Source organism: Melanotaenia boesemani, chromosome 1 (genome assembly GCF_017639745.1).
Source record: "Melanotaenia boesemani isolate fMelBoe1 chromosome 1, fMelBoe1.pri, whole genome shotgun sequence".
NCBI classification, from domain to species: Eukaryota; Metazoa; Chordata; class Actinopteri; order Atheriniformes; family Melanotaeniidae; genus Melanotaenia; species Melanotaenia boesemani.
Genome location: NC_055682.1, coordinates 11,310,281 through 11,328,232, shown reverse-complemented (window position 1 = coordinate 11,328,232; position 17,952 = coordinate 11,310,281). Strand labels below are relative to the sequence as shown.

Sequence of the window (17,952 nt, the reverse complement as noted above, 5' to 3'; positions counted from 1 at the left end):
CCCAGTGTGGCTTTCTCAGCTGGCATAGCATTTCAGTTAAAAAGAAAGAAAAGAAAGAAAACGATTGCGTGACACTGAGGGAATGTGGTTTTTTAAAACCCTTCTGTAAAGTCTTGCAAGTAGGGAAGAAATCTTGGAATTTGGCATCAACAGAGCATTGGGGTAAAGCCTTGTAATCTGACAAGTTCTGTAGTTGAGTTCCTTGTGGTTTTCTGAAACCCTGAACAAGACGTCAAGCATTTTACTGTGTGTGTGTGCAAGTGTGCAAGTGTGCTCTCCCTGCAGCTCCAGAATGAAGGTCCTTTTATTTAGTAACAAACAAAACAAAAATACAGAAGATCGTTCATGCACAAACTGGTTGCATATCTATTCATATTGTACTAATTCATTTGAACTGTTACCTTATTAGCTGCTGGCTTTATTGTGGCCTAATATCAGGCTGGCTTCTTCTTACTTTAATCCTAAAACTTGAGATAATTCCCTGCCCCCCCCCCCCCCCCCCCCCCCCCCCCCCTTGTAACACAAATTGAGTGGAAAAAAGTCAAAGCACATCGCAACAAGGTTATACTTCATTTGAAAATGTTAGATATCATGGTGGAATTCATCAGCTCATTAGTGGAAATAATTAATCTTAGGAATTATGAAAGACATTGCTCTTGGGATCATCAGTATTTAGTTTTTAATGGAAACAATTTGAGTGGTATAGTGATTTAAAAAGCTTATGTTACCAACACTGTACTTAGAAACCAGGGCAATCCTTGAACTACTTTCTTTACTCTTAATCTCTGTTTTCCCCCAATTAATTATCAGCTCTTTTCATTAGCCACTTGTAATTTTAAGTCTGACTTAACTGAAGTAGTTTGCCCAATATTCTATAGAAATGAAAATACACATCAGTAATGTAGGGGTGTCAAGATTTGTTAATTATCTGTGTTGAAACGAATGAAAACTACATCCACGTGTTGCTGTTTGTATTGCTTTTTTGTTTCGTTTGAGTTGCAGAACAGGTAATGTGATCATGCCATTTGACGTTTTTAATATGTTTAACTCTGGTTGGACTTACATGACACATTCAGTACCATTCTCCGAACGATGCATTGTCTGCAGATGATAAAAAATAGTCTTTGTTGACACATAGTTTCACTGTTCAAACATCAATGGGTCAATGCCTTTCAGTCGTCAGTGTTCAGTGACCCGCTGAGGAAACCATTTTTAATTACAGATATGTGGTCTTGATTATTTGTTTTCTTTGTTCAAGTATTTGTTTCAAACAGCAGATATTCTGCTAAAAGACAGCTGTAAGTCAAAGCTAGCTGCATGTTTTTTTTATGTTTAAAACCATTTTTATAATGTAGTTTACAAGAAGAAGCCTCCCAGGTCCAGGTAGAGGTCCTGTTTTCTGTGAGAGAAATCCAGCCTTAATAGGTAGTATTTGTTTGTTTACAGAGCAGAGGGGATGTAGTTAGAATTTCACAAGAAGCAGCTGAGTGGACTATTTCGTTGTGACGCGTTGCCAAGGTAAACGGCTCTGACACAGAACTTGCAGCTCGGTCAGCTGCAGTTATGTTACATGACACAAACATTTCAGAGGGCGGGGGCAGCTCTTACACCTTGTGTGTGTCCAGAGGATGATGCGAAATTTTGTTTCAAACAGTCAAAGTCCACAGATAGTTTCATACACCATTCAATAAGCTGCAGGCTGCTTTCACAGCGACGCCCCGTCACAGACGTGATCTGGCGTGTCTCAAACGGCGACTCTTAACCGGCTCTAACACAGAACATGCAGCTCGGTTGGCCACAGCTTTTGTATTAGACCTGATCAGTGAAGGGAAGGGAGATGGTTGCTTAACGTTATGTTACGTGACACAAAGTATCATTTCAGAGGGCGGGTGCTTGTGTCCAGAGGATGATGCGACATTTTGTTTCAAACCATCAAACAGATAGTTTCCTAAATAGTTTTTATTGCAATAAATATTATCCACCATTCACTCTGATCATTAAATGTGTTTCAAGCAAGTCTATCCTAAATTGTTTTTATGTTATCCACCATTCACTCTGTATCAAGTATGTAGGTAAGGTAATCAACAAAAAAAGACGGGCGACAACCTGTTTAAAATTAAATGCAACATTGCCGTTGATCTTGACATTTCATAAAGATACTGGCATGCCCATAGTGGCGTTTGAAGGACGAAGATTTAACTTTTGTGGACCCTGACCACTGCTGGTTGGGACGTTGTGGGACGACAAAATGTTGCTCCAATCTCGTCTCTCCTGGACTGACGGAGCCCAGTAAGCCTGCAAGCTGCTTTCACAGCAATGCGCCGTCACAGACATGATCTGGCGTGTCTCCAGCCCGGCATCTGGGTTTCTGTTGCCACGGTTACCAACTACCGTTTAGTCAGCGCAATAATTTACAACAATAAGGCTATTTGACTGGAACTTCTTTCATAGGTGTCCATTATCACTTTTTAATGGACACCCTCCAGCCAATCAGAATCTAGTATGGTACCCAGACCATGGTGTGTGTGTGTGTATATATATATATATATATGTATGTGTGTGTGTGTGTGTGTGTGTATATAGATAGATAGATAGATAATATTATGTTTGCATCTAAGGATAGGAATAGATAAAACGTACGGACCTGCAAAGATGTTATGTCACATAACAACCATGCAAATAATAAAATTGCAAATAATAAAACTGCAATTTTATTGCAAAACATTTGTAATATAATTGCAAATGTAGAACTGTGACATTCCTAGAGTATTCCAAGACCAGAAACTGTACCTTTTTAGAAAAGGCATATTGTATTTAGAAGCAGATCAACATCATTGCTGAGTTGAGCTAATCTCTGTCCACAACTTTTTTGATTAAGCCTGCTAACAAAGAGACAAACCAACCAACCTACCTTGCATTTTGTGTGAATAGGAGACAAATGTGGAGGTTGTTGGCATGAGAACCAGATGGCTAACAGAGAAATCTGATAGTGTGAAAGGAGATTAGCTTTAGGCTGTAACTACGTGGACCTATTTTCGTCACACAAGATGTCTAAATTGTCAACATTAATAGTTTTAGGAGTTGTTGAGCCTGTTTAGAGGAGGCTATGAATGAGCATGTTTGCACCTTTCATCATTTGCTGTCTAAGTGAAGGAAGTGTTTATTGTGGTTTTGTCTGTGGTCCAGAAACAGTGTGGTGACAGCTCAGGTGATTACCTGTCCCGTCTCATTCGCTCAGCCAGTCTGTGGTTTGGCCACGTCATGCATCGAAAACTGACACACACTGATTACAAAGTCGTTAGCCCCGACTCTCTGGCTCTTGACACATTAATTTGCTCTTACACTGAGCAGCGGAAGAAATGGGCCAACCTTGCTGCTTTCAATAAACCATAAATTACAGATTCTATGATGACAAGTTTTGAAATAATTTTTAGTTTCAACAAAGACTGATGTTTGGTTTTCAAAGCACTCAGTTCTCCGATTGAGATTTTATGATTGATGCTCCCAATATTAAAAAAATTCAGTGTATATTTCATATGTTAAATAGAAGTGAATAAAAACCCCATCTTTCCCCTCCTTCTCTATTGTTTCTATCAAAAATGCACTCATGCTGAAAAAAAGCCTAGTGTAAGAGTAAGTTGAGGATTGTTGCATCGGTCTTTACATACATGTTCATCTGGCTATAAATAAGTAATTTAAATGTTTTAAGTTGGGGTTTATGTTTTGGTGGCTTAGTGGAGATGTAAAACAGGCAATAGTGACAATGTGATGATGATGATGTATATCTTGTATAATAATTACCTACTAGTGTGTTGAGATAGCATTAGCATCAGCACTCAATGTCTATACATTGATTTTGAAGATACATAATGAAAAGAAAAGGCAAGATTTATTGTCTTAGTACCACAAATTTTAATTTCTTGCCAGTTATTTTAGTAAATGTTGCGATATCATAGCATGATGAGATTTTTCTTCACAGCATTCAGTAATACTTCCAGCCGAGGCTTTAGGATTGAAAAAGTATATTTAACATTTCAGGTGTTTTAATTCTGCACCAATGTGCCCTGCATGGTTCTGACTTTAGTATTTTGCAGTAATAAGTGTTTTTTAGTTCACCACATCATACAGAGTTTGGAACAGTAAGTAGATTAGAACAATTATTTAAAAGCGTTACAAGCTTAGAATCCAATGTGTCAGTTGTTGTTTTGTCTTCTAAGCCTAATTGGATCCAGCATTGGCAGTGTATTCCAGAAGACTGAGTGGTTTATGCCCAATTAATAAATGTGCGTTGTTGGCTGTAGCATGGCATTCCTCCTGCAGTTCAGTGCTAATGATTGGGAGTGCTTTAATGTCGACTGCCTTGAATAAAGAGCCTGGTGCCACTGTGGACCTTAAATCACCATCAGTACTCCTCTCCCCGTCTCTTTTCCACCTACACATTTTTCTGCCTCCAGTTCTCTTGTGTGCCCCCTCCCCCGTCCCCAGTTGCTCACATCGCCTCCTTTCCTTGCTGCCCTTTTTATTTTCCACATAGCCTCATTGCTATCACAATGTGTCAGAACAGGTGAAATCAATTACTGACCCTCAGCAGCTTGCTCCCTTACCACAACTAGCTCTTTAATTGAGGGAATTAATGAGTGATAAGTCTGTGAGATGATTTAGTGTTATGGATCTCACTCTGCTGTGTGCTAGGGAGGAAAAAACGGGGGAGGGATATTTTGGCCGACCCTGCATATCTAATTCTGTCCTTCCACAGAGGCAGTCAAGGTAGTTCACATTCCCTCCCTGCCTGCTAGCCACCTCTAAGGTTGCAGAAAAAGGTTGAAAAAGACAAAATTGTACACTGCTGCACTAACTGCTGCATTGGCCTTTCCCTGTTGAGCGAAGCTTTCAAGGGCCACTGAAATACCACAAAGTCTCTCATGTGCTCAGCACTTGGTTCACTTCCTCTCATTGTTGAATCTGTTGGCTGAATCTCTGCACCTACTCTGGTCATGTTCATAAAGAGGTCCTGAAGTGTCTTGTGTTTCTTTCATTCTCATCCCTCTCTTCTTCTTCCTTCACAGATGGAATCTCCTGTCTCCACGCCAGCTCCTCCCCCTCTCCACCTCCTGGCCACAGTAGGCAACAGTGAAATTGCCTCGCCATGTGAACAGATAATGGTGCGCACACGCAGTGTGGCTGTGAACACATCCGATGTGGCCCTGGCGACTGAACCTGAGTGCTTGGGACCCTGCGAACCTGGTACCAGCGTCAATCTCGAAGGCATCGTGTGGCAGGAAACCGAAGATGGTAAGAGAAGCGGTTTAACAGGCTCCTTAGAAAATCTTTTCTCAGTGAAACATACAAGTCCTGGATTTCAGCATACAAGGAACTGAGTTGAAACATGATATAGTTGGAGTTTTTCTATTATGTACATTGTCAGTGTGGTTGTGTGGCTAAGACATCAAAGAAGTATTGCTTTTGCAAGGCTTTATTTAAGCCTTTGTCGTTTAAAAAATTATCATCTTGCCTTCATTACCATACATATTTTGCCAGCTAAAATATAATTGGATATGCTCAGATTGCCTCAGGAAATGGTGGTGGTACCAATTTGTGCTTTAACAGCACACATGCTGCATAATTTTGCCAAGAAGAATAGCAGTTGGCAGTCAGTTCTTAGGTGGCCTTGATTTGTTTTTTTTTTTTTTTTTTTTTTGTTTTTTTTTTTTGTTTGTTTTTTTTTTTTTTTTTGCTTCGAAGTACTCAGTTGGGAATTTGTTGCACAGAGATATCTGCTCAACAACATCATGCCTCATAACAAAGCACTTTTTTTTGCTAATCTGCCAGTTGGGAATAGAGTTGGCTCATCTCCTGCAATGCAGTCCGAGTGAAATCTTAGGCACTCAGTTTTCCTCCCTTTGATCGAAAGCACGTTCAGCTTATTTAATTTAAAGATGTATCACTATCAGTTTCTGCAGGATCTGAAAAACTACCCCCTTTTTTCTATTGTGTATGTGAAATAATGCAAATACTGAATCTTCAAAGCAGCTTGTGCTCAGTCGCTCTGCGGGCATGCTGAGTACAAATCGCCCACACATCCACAGTGTTGCTTGTTGGTTCATTTTGAAGAACTAAACTGGAAAAAAGGTCCCTGCCTCATCAGCATTCGCAAAGCACAGTCTCTGCCACTGAATGGCTTTTTTTCTCCCCTCTGTCCCTCATTTTGATTTTTGCTCCAGCTCTGAGTTGTCTGATTCCTCCTGTTCTTGTCTGTATTGCAGCTCTTTTCTGTTACCAAGCATCCAGCCAGTCACCCCTTGACTCTGTTTCCAGGCAAACTGGGAGAGAGTGAGTGCATGGTGAGGGGTAGAGGCAGGGGGTGGAGGGCTGGGTTGAGGTAGACAAGGCCACTTCTGTTAGTGACACAAACATGGCTGAGAGCCAACACCAGTACTATGTTGTGCTCCCTCATTCTCTGCCTCCCACAGAGTGATTGAGCTTCCCTCTAACCCCTCCCCCTCTCTCTCTCTTCCCTTTCCCCAACCAAGTCTGTCCTTTGCTTGCACACATTCTCTCGAAGCTGGTATTTTGGCTGAAAGAGGTAGTGGTTTGGTCTGGTGGAGCTGTGTTTTCCTCTGATTCTGCTCTGTCTGGCTCAGTGGGGAGGAGGATGATGGGAGCTTTAGAGTGGTTTTAAAAGGTGGTGAGGTGGAGAGAAAAGGTGGGGGTGTTGGCAAGAGGAGTAAGTGGGGGGCACTCTGCAGGTGTAGCACACAGGTTGTTATGGCTGTCAGAGCTTTACAGACCAGTAGGGTAAGATTACAACTGCACTCACTGAAGGTTGCTTTGTTTTTTGTTTTTTTCTTTTGGTTGGATGTTGTTGTTTTTTTTTAATCTCAGAAAAATTGTCAGGCAGGCATACATTCTTTACTTCAGTGTTTTTATACTTGCTTTTAAATAATCCATGATGAGTTTGATAGAAAGCCAAATTTAGGTGTTGAATTAAGGAGTTGGCTAACTGAATTCCAAAGACTTCCATTTTCCATTTCTACATGACCCAGGCATGTGGTTTTCTTTGGAACTACTTCTTGAGGGTTTGGTGTAGAGACAGACATTCATTTTCAAATTTCCATAAAATTTTACAATAATATTTATCTATAGTTGATGTGACTGCCGTCTTTATCTGGATCTCGTATTAACTAGCACATGCCTAGTAATTTGTTACTATCACCATAAGGTGGTGATAATACATGGGGATGTTTGCCAAGCGCCATGAAATGAAAACTAAAGTACACTTCACTAACATCAGGCTCTGGGAAACGTGTGTACTGCTAACAATAGATGCTAACGCTGAACAAATATTTGAAAGACCAGAGCAGCAAAAAAGTTCTATGTGAAACTTGTTTTAAAAAAAAGAAAATGAAGTCTGTTACTAGGCCTGTCGCGATAACAAATTTTGCTGTGCAATAAATTTTCTCAGAAATTATTGCGATAAGCGATAATATTACGCAAAGTAAATGTTGTCATTTTGAAATCATTTTCAATTAATATAATGACAATGCCATAATAATGCAAGTACATCCTTTCAAAGATCAATAAACTTTCCTTTCTAAACATTTTACACTGCAACTGGAAGAAATTTTAAATAACAAAACAAAAACAAATAGAATGGACTCTCAGTCTCAGTGACAACCAAAAACAATAAGTATGATAGAAAATAAAGTCTCTGTTCGGTAAACAAAACTGCTCTTCAAAAAATATATAAAAAAATATTAAACATGGGGTTCAGACAGGGAAAACTGGAACAAAACTGCCAGTTGGTGCCATTGTACTGAAAAAAAAAAAAGTAGAAAAAAATATACTGCGCATCATTTCTGTTTGTGAAGCTGAAATATCTCCCCTAGTCACTGTGTCAGACTGATCTACGAGCAGTGAGTGAACCACGCTGCTGTGACTCTGAAATTATTGTCCTCATTTTTTTCTTACAGTGCAGTTAATTGGCTTATTGCTAATCGCGACAGACCTATCTGTTACAAGTGTAACAGGTAAAGCTTTCCTTTAGGGCTGGGCAATATATCGAGATTTTCAAATATATCGAGACTTAATCAGACGCAATATAGAAGAAGGAAATATCATTTATATCGAGATAGCTTGTTTTGAGTTAGAAACATCTTTTCTTTTGCATTTTGCACAGCTGTATTTTTGTTATGGTCATTGAAAAGTATTTTTCATTCATTTTGTTTTAGGAGCATTTAATTTAATGTAAAGCCACTTTAATTTCAGTCAACTGTTTTAATGCACATGTGCTGCCAATCCTTAATAAAAGTGTATTTAGCACTGAAGGCTGTAAATTAGAACTGTCTCTTTGATTACTTGACAAAGAAAAATATATTGAGATATATATCGTGATTCAGTTAAAAAATATTGAAATATAAGATTTGGTTCATATCGCCCAGCCCTACTTTGCTTACAAGAACCAATTTATTACTATCAAGCCGATTTTACCTTTAATGGGTGTCGGCCAGTGCCTGTATATTAATAAATACAGGCAAATCAGTGGGTGGGGTATTGCTGTTTCTGTGGAAACACAAAGAATAAAATGTGATGCTGTCACTTGTGTCAGTTAAAATTGCGATGTTAGAGATGATTGTGTGTTTACATTAACTGCTTACCTTAAGCATGAGTTGCTTGTTGCTAACATACAAGACTGCATAGCTGCTCTTGTCAGTGGAGCATTGTTTGTGTTGGATTACGTTGCAAAACGTGCAAATGTTGCAAAGCATGTTTAATAGAGTATCATATATTCAGAAATCACCATCAGCCACAGAAAAACCTGTGAGTCAACCTTTAATTTGTATACAGTAAGGCTACCAAGTTTGTGCATTAATTGGAAAATGGTCGAAATTTCCAAGTAATTTTTAATACTTTGAAATGCAGATCAGTGTTTCTGTATAGTTTTTAAAAGTATGCAACACTTTAAGCTTAACAATACATCAGTGAAGCAAAATGTTTAAAAACTGCATTTATGAAAATGGCTCATGATGTTCATCTGTGACGCAGCAGATCATTGGCTCCTGGCAAAACTAGATTTAGCTGTTCTGTTTTTATTAAGAGGAAGTCTGTCATGCCATCTCTGAATTTTTACGAGGTATGTAATTTTCAGATTTAGTGTCACAAACAGTAAAGTCAGTGTTGTTGAGAGACGAGTGCATCTGGACTCGTTTTTTCAGTGATTTTCCATTCTCAAAACATTCCATTGTATTGCATTTTGCACACTACATTTAACAGTACAAAGATGTGCACTGTATTCCTTTTTGCATCATTTTAATGGTACGATGTCCTAAAAATCCACTGGCTGTTTTTTGTTTGTTTGTTTTTAAGAGATCTCATTGCTGTTTGCATCACACAACATTGCCACTTAGCTGCTGTTTCTTAAGATGTTTATAAATGTAGAAATCTCACACTGAGTGGCAACTGAACAAATGAGAACCAACTCAAGTAAATCCACTCAGACGACCAGGAAAGCACAACATACTGAGGCCCCAAAGACATCACAGAGGCACCCTGATTAGCACTGAAGTTAAGCTGTCCCCCACCTCTCTTCATGACATGTCTCATACAGTTCTGTTTAGGCATTTAAGCTTTATGTGTGTGTGTATCATTTAGCATGCCAACCAGCAGCTGCTTCATCACCTCCGCCTTTCGGCTTTGTGGGAGTAAATGAACAACAGGCTCCCAGTAATTGTTTGCGCCTTACCCGTATCGTTGTGTGCCAGAGAGGGAAACAGATGAGGAGGAAGCAAGCAACACAAAACAAAAAGCAATCGCAGAAGATGCTGCACCTTTGGTCAGGGCTGACAAGAATCTTGGCTGATGAGTATAAATAAATATTTCATCCTGAGCAATTTGAGGCTTTGAGCACAGATGCTGCCAAATCTAGATAATGACAAGATTTAAATAGAAGCGTACATGAATCCTGGACTCGCTGAATGAACAAAATAACCCACATATCTTTTTAAAATTTTATAATATGATGAATTTAGACCTGTGTGGGAGAAAAAAAGTGTCACGCTGTCAGTCAGGGGTAAGTGAAGCATTGAGAGGAGGAGGAGGTGGGGGTTAGATCTGTGGTATTTTAAGGCCCGGCACTGACACAAATCCCCTCAGCACAGACGAGGCAGTGGCAGCTCCTAGGGTCTTGTCGGCAGAGCAATGGGCCAACCCCTCCCAGGCTTAGCATGCTGATACCTCCAAATGCCATCTCTGAAATGCAGGAGAGGTTTATTACTCTTGAAACGCAGCCCAGAACGCCTTGGCTCCTGCTCCAGGGCAGAGGGAACACAGAGGGGGCCCCTTTAGCCAAACACTGCAGCTCCATGCCAGTGACACACACACACCACCTCCAGTTCACAGCAGGCTATTCCCCAAGCAGGTCCCACTGCTTCTTAAGCTCTCTAATAGATAAATAATACAGGCTGTTTGTGATAAATGTTTGTCTCATGGATTATTTATGCAACACAGATCACTGCAGCATTGCAAGTATGAGCTTTAGCACACGAGTTAAAAGCTGTTTGGCATCTGCATAGAGGAGAGGTCAGTGTGAAACGGATATTCCTGTATAAACAGTTGAGTTGTCTTTTTTTTCATTTCCTTCTCTGTTTCTTCAACCCTGTCAGGGAATTGAGAAGGGGAATACTGTATGAAAGGAGTACTTGGCTCTGTAACTCACTTGCAAGCTATGCTTCCTTGCTCCTTTGAAGACCACCTGTCAGTGGCCTCATTGAAATGTTTTTACAGAGGCAAGTGGTGACTGCTTTCTGTGAACTTGCTGTAGAAACTGTCCTTGAAATTAGAGTGAGCATTGTCAGGAGGCCTGTAGCTGTCGGCCAGGCCAATAAGTGAGGAGAAGATTGAGTGAAAAATCAATCACAGGAGACCAATTTCTGTTAACTGTAGAGGACAGATGCTAAAGAAAAGAGCAAAAGTGATGCCACTTTTTTTCTTTTTTCAAATCCTCACATTGTAGATTTTCATTTTCCAGCTACTAAACCATTTTTCTTTACAACGTCCTATGTCTTCCTAAATGCAGCTAAAATGACAATCTAGGATGTTCAGATAATGAAGGATCATTGTTCCTTAGGGTGAAAGCTTGATTTGTTAGTCACACATTCAGTCCCAGGGTGGTGTTGGCATGATGGCGCCTGGATGAGCCTAAATCTCATTGGTTCCCATTCTTAGTGGGTGACAACTGCATTTTTCTTCTTTTTTTTTTTCTTTCTTTCTTATTTTCTTTTTCAATCACCTAAACAATCTTGAAATATAAATCATATGCCTGGAGGAATTGCAATCTTTGCCAGCAGTTGTCACAAGATATCATGTTTTCTATACACGTCAAAGAGAGCCTGAATTATGCGCCCTTGGCAGACCCGTCCCTTAATCTCAGCACCATCTCCTTTAAGGAGAAACACCAGAGGAGTTGTTTTAACAAGCGATTGTAGATTTACCCACATGACATTTAAGGAAACTGCTCCCTTCCTCAGTTCAAATGATTTACAGGCATAAGTACACGTAACGGTAGAAATGTCAAATATTTATTTTTTGTCATGACTAAAATGACAGTCTGCAGTTTTTAATTTTTTTTTCTTATACTTTCTCTGTAATAGTAAGCATGAACAGATTTGTGTGGAGGAAGAAACTGCTGCATGCCGCTGATAATGCTAGATGGTGTGGAAAGCATACTAATGCTCCCTTTCTTTGCCTCAGTGGTATGAGAGAACTGACCTTCTCGCAGGCTGTTATTTCTTGTCAGTGAGGGTGACTTCACACTTTAAACCCCTTTTTTTTTTTTGTCAGAATGCAACCTGAACTTTTCAGATGTGGCTCACTTGAACACACTGTCAACTATAACCAAGTCCAAGCCTCAGCCGTCTGTAACATGTTATGTTGTCCGCTTAGACTTAAGGTCCATGTTTGTTTACTCATTTACTCATGCCCCCCCTTCATGTCCTTGTTGTGGACTTGGAATGAAATTTAGTGCATTAGGGCTGTTAGGATTGATCAGTTGTTTTTTCATGGTCATTGATCTGACAAAAAAAGCAGCTTTTCAGTTAAACTATTGTAACACTAAGACTCAGTTATTATTTTGACCTTTTTGTCAACAGTGAATGTGAGTTTGTCCTCTTGTGTACACTGACAGTTCTATTCTACATTCTAAAGTCATTTGACAGACACTTTTCTCCAAAGCAACTTACATCTGAGAGTAAGAACAACACAAGCAAGAAATCAAACAGGAGAGGACATTATAATTAAATGGTAGTCAGACTGCTGTGAGTCCAGTTGGACCCAGGTGCTCTTGTGTAGTGCTAGAGGCAGTGCATTTTTTTCATTTTTTCCCCATTCCCCTCCCTACAATAGTCATCTGTTTAATTATGAGATCACGATTTCATCACACAATATCATCTTGGGCGTAAATGCACGCAGCTCATTCAGTGCTGAGTTGAGCCAAAAAGCTGGACATATCTTTCTAACTCATTCCGAAGAGTAGAAGAGTTAAGTGTGGAAATGCTCCTTAAACAGCTGAGTCTTTGGCTTGCTCTTAAAAGTAGATAAGGACTCTGCAGATCGGACCGAGTTTGGTAGATCGTTCCACCACCAAGGAACAACAGAAAAACAAAGTCTAGCTACTGAGGCTATGTCCACACGGTGCCGAAGCCCGTTCAGGTGTGAAACCGGTGGCAAAAACTAGGAGAAAGGCTTCACCATCCCCACGAAACAGCTGTAATACATACTACAAGGCTGCGGGGGCGCTGAAGACTAACGCTCCAAAGCTAGAACAAGACGTAGCACATGCGCAGATAAAGGCTCACTGAATGTTGCAGGAAGTTTACTCGGAAGAAGTGAAAATGGCTGAGGATTCACTGCTAGGCAAAAGAGAAACATTTGTTTGGACTGATGAAGAAGTGGAGCTTCTTCTTCAAGTAACGCTGGGCTACAAGGCAAAAGAGAAAAAGAGGAAGGCGTGGATTGGGAATCAGCGCTGGTTCGTCACATTGACGTCATATCCTCCAACACAGATGGTAGAGGTGTCAAACCTATCCACCTTGGATAGGTTTGAAACCAGACATGATTGGTTTTATGGAGGCTAATCCCTGGTTTCGTGGGGATGAAAGGGTGGATTGCTAAAATACTTATGCAGTTTTACTGCAATTCAGCTCCGTGGGGACGGCCCCTGATTTCGCGCCACATCTTTCACTGGCAGAGTGTAACTGTTGGGAGGGAGTGTAGCTCTGGATTAAGGAGTGGAGGTAGACAGGAGCCGTTTGGGTTATTGTTTTGTAAGCCAGAAGCAGAGCTTTAAATTTGATGCACACTGCAACTGGAAGCCAGTGAAGAGCGATTAGCAGTGGAGTGACATGAGCTCTTTTGGGCTGGTTGAAGACCAGACGTGCTGCCGCATTCTGAATCATCTGCAGAGGTTTAACTGAGCCTACAGGCAGGTATTTGTATTTGTAACCCTATTTAAGAAATTTTCACATGTAAACACGGCTAATTAGACACAAATCTCATATCTAAGGAAAAAACAAAAATCCACAACGAACCAGCCCCAAAACATGTAGTACATCACATTTAATCCATTGCCTTGGTCAACATTCACAATTTGACAAAGCTAACAAAGGCAAAGTTGATATTAAAGCTAGCAAGAGCACACAGCCAACAGCCTCCTCCATGTTTTAGATATCGGTAATAAAAAGGGTAAAGTCATTACTGTTAAATGGTAAAGCCCTTTCTGTATGGGATCAGATATTTTCTAAAGTCAGCTGCAGAAGAAATATTTTACACCATTCGAGCCAAATAAATTAGCATTAGTGGAGATACTTTTGAAGTGTTTACTGTGGTAATGTCGACTAGTTTCTTTCCACCAGGTCCCCATAGCTTTTGTTTGTCTCAGACCAGCAGCTATGTTCCGCCTGGTGTGATCTGGAAAAAAATAGTCTGGAGACATTTTGTTTTCACGTTGAAATCTGCGTCAATAAAATGTAGCGCGACATTTATTTACGGCTCTGGTGCGGCTTTACCACAGGTCCGTAGCGGTGGCGAAACATCGGACTGTCACCACGTCTTTCACAACACCCTCACTACACTCATCTTACAGGGAAGAAAGAGACAGTCCACTAACATGGTGTTGAGATGGCAGTGATACCGTTTGTCCAAAGTGTTGATGAGTTTCTTAAATCCCGGATTGTTCACTGTGTTAATTGAGAAAAAAGTTCTGTTTGTTTATAACGTTTGTCTCTCTGTGACTCTGGGAGCTGGTGGATTATTTAGTTGCGACTCACAAAAATTGAACATTTTTCAATTTTTTTTGTGTTGCGTCGCAAGCCCCCGTGTGCACGTCGTTACCTTCCACCATCAAAATGCTCACTCCATGTGCTCTAGTGTCGCAGCTGTTGGCATCTACATGTAGCAAGTATCCGGGACAGTAACAGTCCATTTGATTTGCCATTGATGCGCACAGAGCATGAATGCTCAGCAATGTTTGGAACTACGTCACGTCCTTAAAATATGCAAATAGGGACTACTATTTATCGCGGTTTAGGCACTTGTTGCAATATGTAAATCACAAAGGCAAATATCGCGATGGAGGTAAATTTTCTATATATTGTGCAGCCTTAGCTGACAGCTTGTATTCTCTGCTGGAAGCCAAACATTTAGAAACAATATCAATTATAGTAATGAGTAGGATTTGAATTCGTCAAAACCATTTGCTAATGGAGGAATTTCGTACAATAAAATATGCACTATACTATTATATAAGAAGTTTTGTGGCCCCTCGTTTGTCCAGGTAGTATAATCACATGAGACCAAGCACAACTCAACACATGAGTTTTCAAACTGGAGCACTGCATCCCTTGGGGTTTTTAAAAATGCTGCCAGTACTACTTCACTTTGTATAACCTCCACATCCAGTGCTGCTGTGACTCATGCAGTTTGCTAAATTGCTGTCTGCCCAACATTTAAAATAAAGGTCAGTCTGAGGACTTTGTATTTTCACACTAACATAGCTGGACAAGCTCAACTTCGTTTTATGTACCACAAGTTCAGAATAACAGTTAAAATGGAAACATGCTCAACCCTTGAGTGCTCAAACACTTCATTTGTCAAGGTTACAGTTATTGCTCACGGCAGCACTCAGCTATCTTTTATCTTCTGTAATGAATACCGACACCATTTTTTCCTCATTGTTCTCACTTTCTTGTCTGCATGCAGCCTTGATGAGTATTGCTTTTATAGCACATAAAACTGGGAATAGAGGGGAAAAAAAGCTGTTTTTAGCAGCATACATAGAAGGTCTGTCAATAATTACATTAGTATCTGTCAGTGTATGAAAGGTGATAACTGCAAGAGCTGGTAATTGTTCACAGCTGGTCATTTTTTTTCTGACTTGCCTTCTATAAATCAGAAATTTTTCTCACTTTTAAAGACAAATAAAAACCTTTAATGTGATGTTTTGCAAGTAACAAAGTGTCACAACCAATTATTACAGAGAAGTGAACTCCCTTTTTCAAAGATAACAGAGGCATTTTGACAAGGTCAGTCAGTGAAAATGCCATTAACCCCTTAGGATTCCTGTTGAGTTGGAGCAGAGCAGAGGTCAGCCAGTGAACTCATAGCCCTCGTGGATTTCACCAGCAGCAGAGGACCTGATATTTTGGTCTCTCTGCAACCTGATGAAATGTGTTAAGTGGGGAGGAGGGGAGGCTTAGGGCAGGACATGGCAGTCACCCATGCAGCAGATATGCTACTCCTGACTTCATTTTTCCCCTTTCATTGTCCTCTTTTAAATATAATCTCATAGAAATGTGTAAGGGAGTTCTGAGTCTTAAGTAGGACTGCCATTTGTTGGTCAACAGAAACTAAAGGAAACGAGTGTTAAAATTACAGGCCACTTCCTCTCATGGATGTGAGCTTCACTCAACCATCCTGAGTGACCTTATTAAGGCTAACAAAAGGAGAGAGGGGGAGGGCAGAGTCCACAGAACCAGGTTTGCTTCAAATCACTCTGACCCATTACTTTCACCCCACTGCAACCCTCCCCTAGCAAACAAATCCCAAGTGAACTGCTGCTCTTCAGAACAAGTTTTATTTTTTGATCTTTGAACTTAAGTCTGTTTGCTTCCCTGACATAAATCCATCGAGTGTAGAGAGGAACCATGACCGACACAGACGCTCATATGTAACTTCCTGTGTGTAAACAAATCATTATACATGGAAAGTTATCTTGAGCTCCTTTTACACTGGATACAAATCCACTTACATCTGTTTTATGTCTTCAGTTGTTGTGAGAAAGGGTACATGAAAGCCCTTTTTACACTGGCCAAAAACCACTAACAGTCTCTAACATCTAGCTTTTGAGATGAGATCAGTTATTCATTTTCACACATCATTACAGGGTTAATTTCCACAGTTTGGTCAATAATCAAAAACTAATCTATTATCTTGAAAAATTTTCTTATCAGAAACTTTGGTCCGGTTCAATACAATCCTTTGATGTTATCAATAATAATACTTTCTGATTACAAATACATGCTGCTACTACTGGCAAATAACTGGAAATGAGAAAGACATGTCCTAGCGAATGTACCCATTTAGATTTTTTTAATTTTTTTTATTCAAAACATAACTCTACAAGTTGAAGGACTTATTTACCCTTTCATGTGCCAGTTATCACTTATATCTGTGTTCATGGAGGAAAAAGAAAAAAGAGGGGAAACCCACTAATGCAGAAAGATTGATTCCCTTCCAATAGTAAGTTGGTGGTTGTAGTGGGTGAGTTTATATATATATATATATATATATATATATATATATATATATATATATATATATATATATATATATATATATATATATATACACATTTTTTGCACACAGTATCAAACATATCAGCATTTTGTTACAGTCAACCAAAAAGGGAATTCAAATACAACATGACTGGTTTACATGTTCCATTATAATCCACTAGGCTTGTGACAGTGAAGGTTTCCTCCAGTTCAGTTCTGATTTTCCTAGCAATCTGTAACAGTATGTGCTGTATATATCTTCGGTCTTTTTATTTAACATTCTTGTGTGAATGTTCTGATTAACACTAACAACTACTGCACGGTCATCTGACAAAGGACTGAAGGCTGTTTGCACCAATCACATTAAAGGAAAAAAAAAAAGATGTTTGTGACTGTTAATGGTTTTTTTGTTCGGACTGAAAGAGGTTTTTGTCATCTTTGACACAAATCCTACTTGTCCCTTTTATGGCTGGGCGATCAAATGATTTCAGAAGCAGACTGCAATTCCTGTAGATTTTGGTGATAAGCACAACAGTCCACGAAATGGCCCCTTTAAGTTGGCTGTTAACCAGCAAAAAAACTGGTCAATATTTGCCCTATCACCCAGCCCTAGTACCCATTCAAGTAACACTCAAACACAAGGTTTTCATCTTAAGGGTTCCATTGCAATAAAGAAAAACAGTAAGAAATGTTAGTTTCTGTGCTGCACAGGTATTTATTTTGGTGTAATTTTCTGTCTGATGAATATTGTTCTTTGTTTGTGGGGCTTTTTCTATTTAGACAGACTTTATAGTTCCACCTGTGTGATGGTAGCTAGAAGCATATAAAACAAATCCAAAGGGTTTTTAATATGCAGTAGTTTGACTATCACTTGAAATTTTTTATATTGCCAATATAACTCCATCTTCTCATTGTGTGACATAAATGTAATAGATTTTACTGAACATGTTCCATTATCTTAAAGTATTGCATGATTTCTAACTGACTGCTTTACTGCAAACTCTTCATTAGTGCTCAAGATGTGGCTATGAAATGATATAATGTCCCATCCAGTCATGTTTACTTTGTGTAAACTACACTCTATAAACATACTGAGGCTTTAAAAAGCATACATTTTTCTCACTATTTT

General features: G+C 39.6%; 1 protein-coding gene across 5 annotated transcripts in view; it reads left to right on the top strand.

The window, feature by feature from the left end:
* LOC121637352 (zinc finger protein 609-like) overlaps nucleotides 1-17,952 on the top strand; it is a 92,732-nt gene that overhangs the window by 61,302 nt on the left and 13,478 nt on the right. For all 5 annotated transcript variants that reach the window (XM_041981492.1, XM_041981485.1, XM_041981476.1 and 2 more), the window contains exon 3: nucleotides 5,067-5,292. In XM_041981492.1, the coding sequence (XP_041837426.1) occupies nucleotides 5,067-5,292 (226 nt within the window). The remainder of the gene's footprint in view (nucleotides 1-5,066; nucleotides 5,293-17,952) is intronic.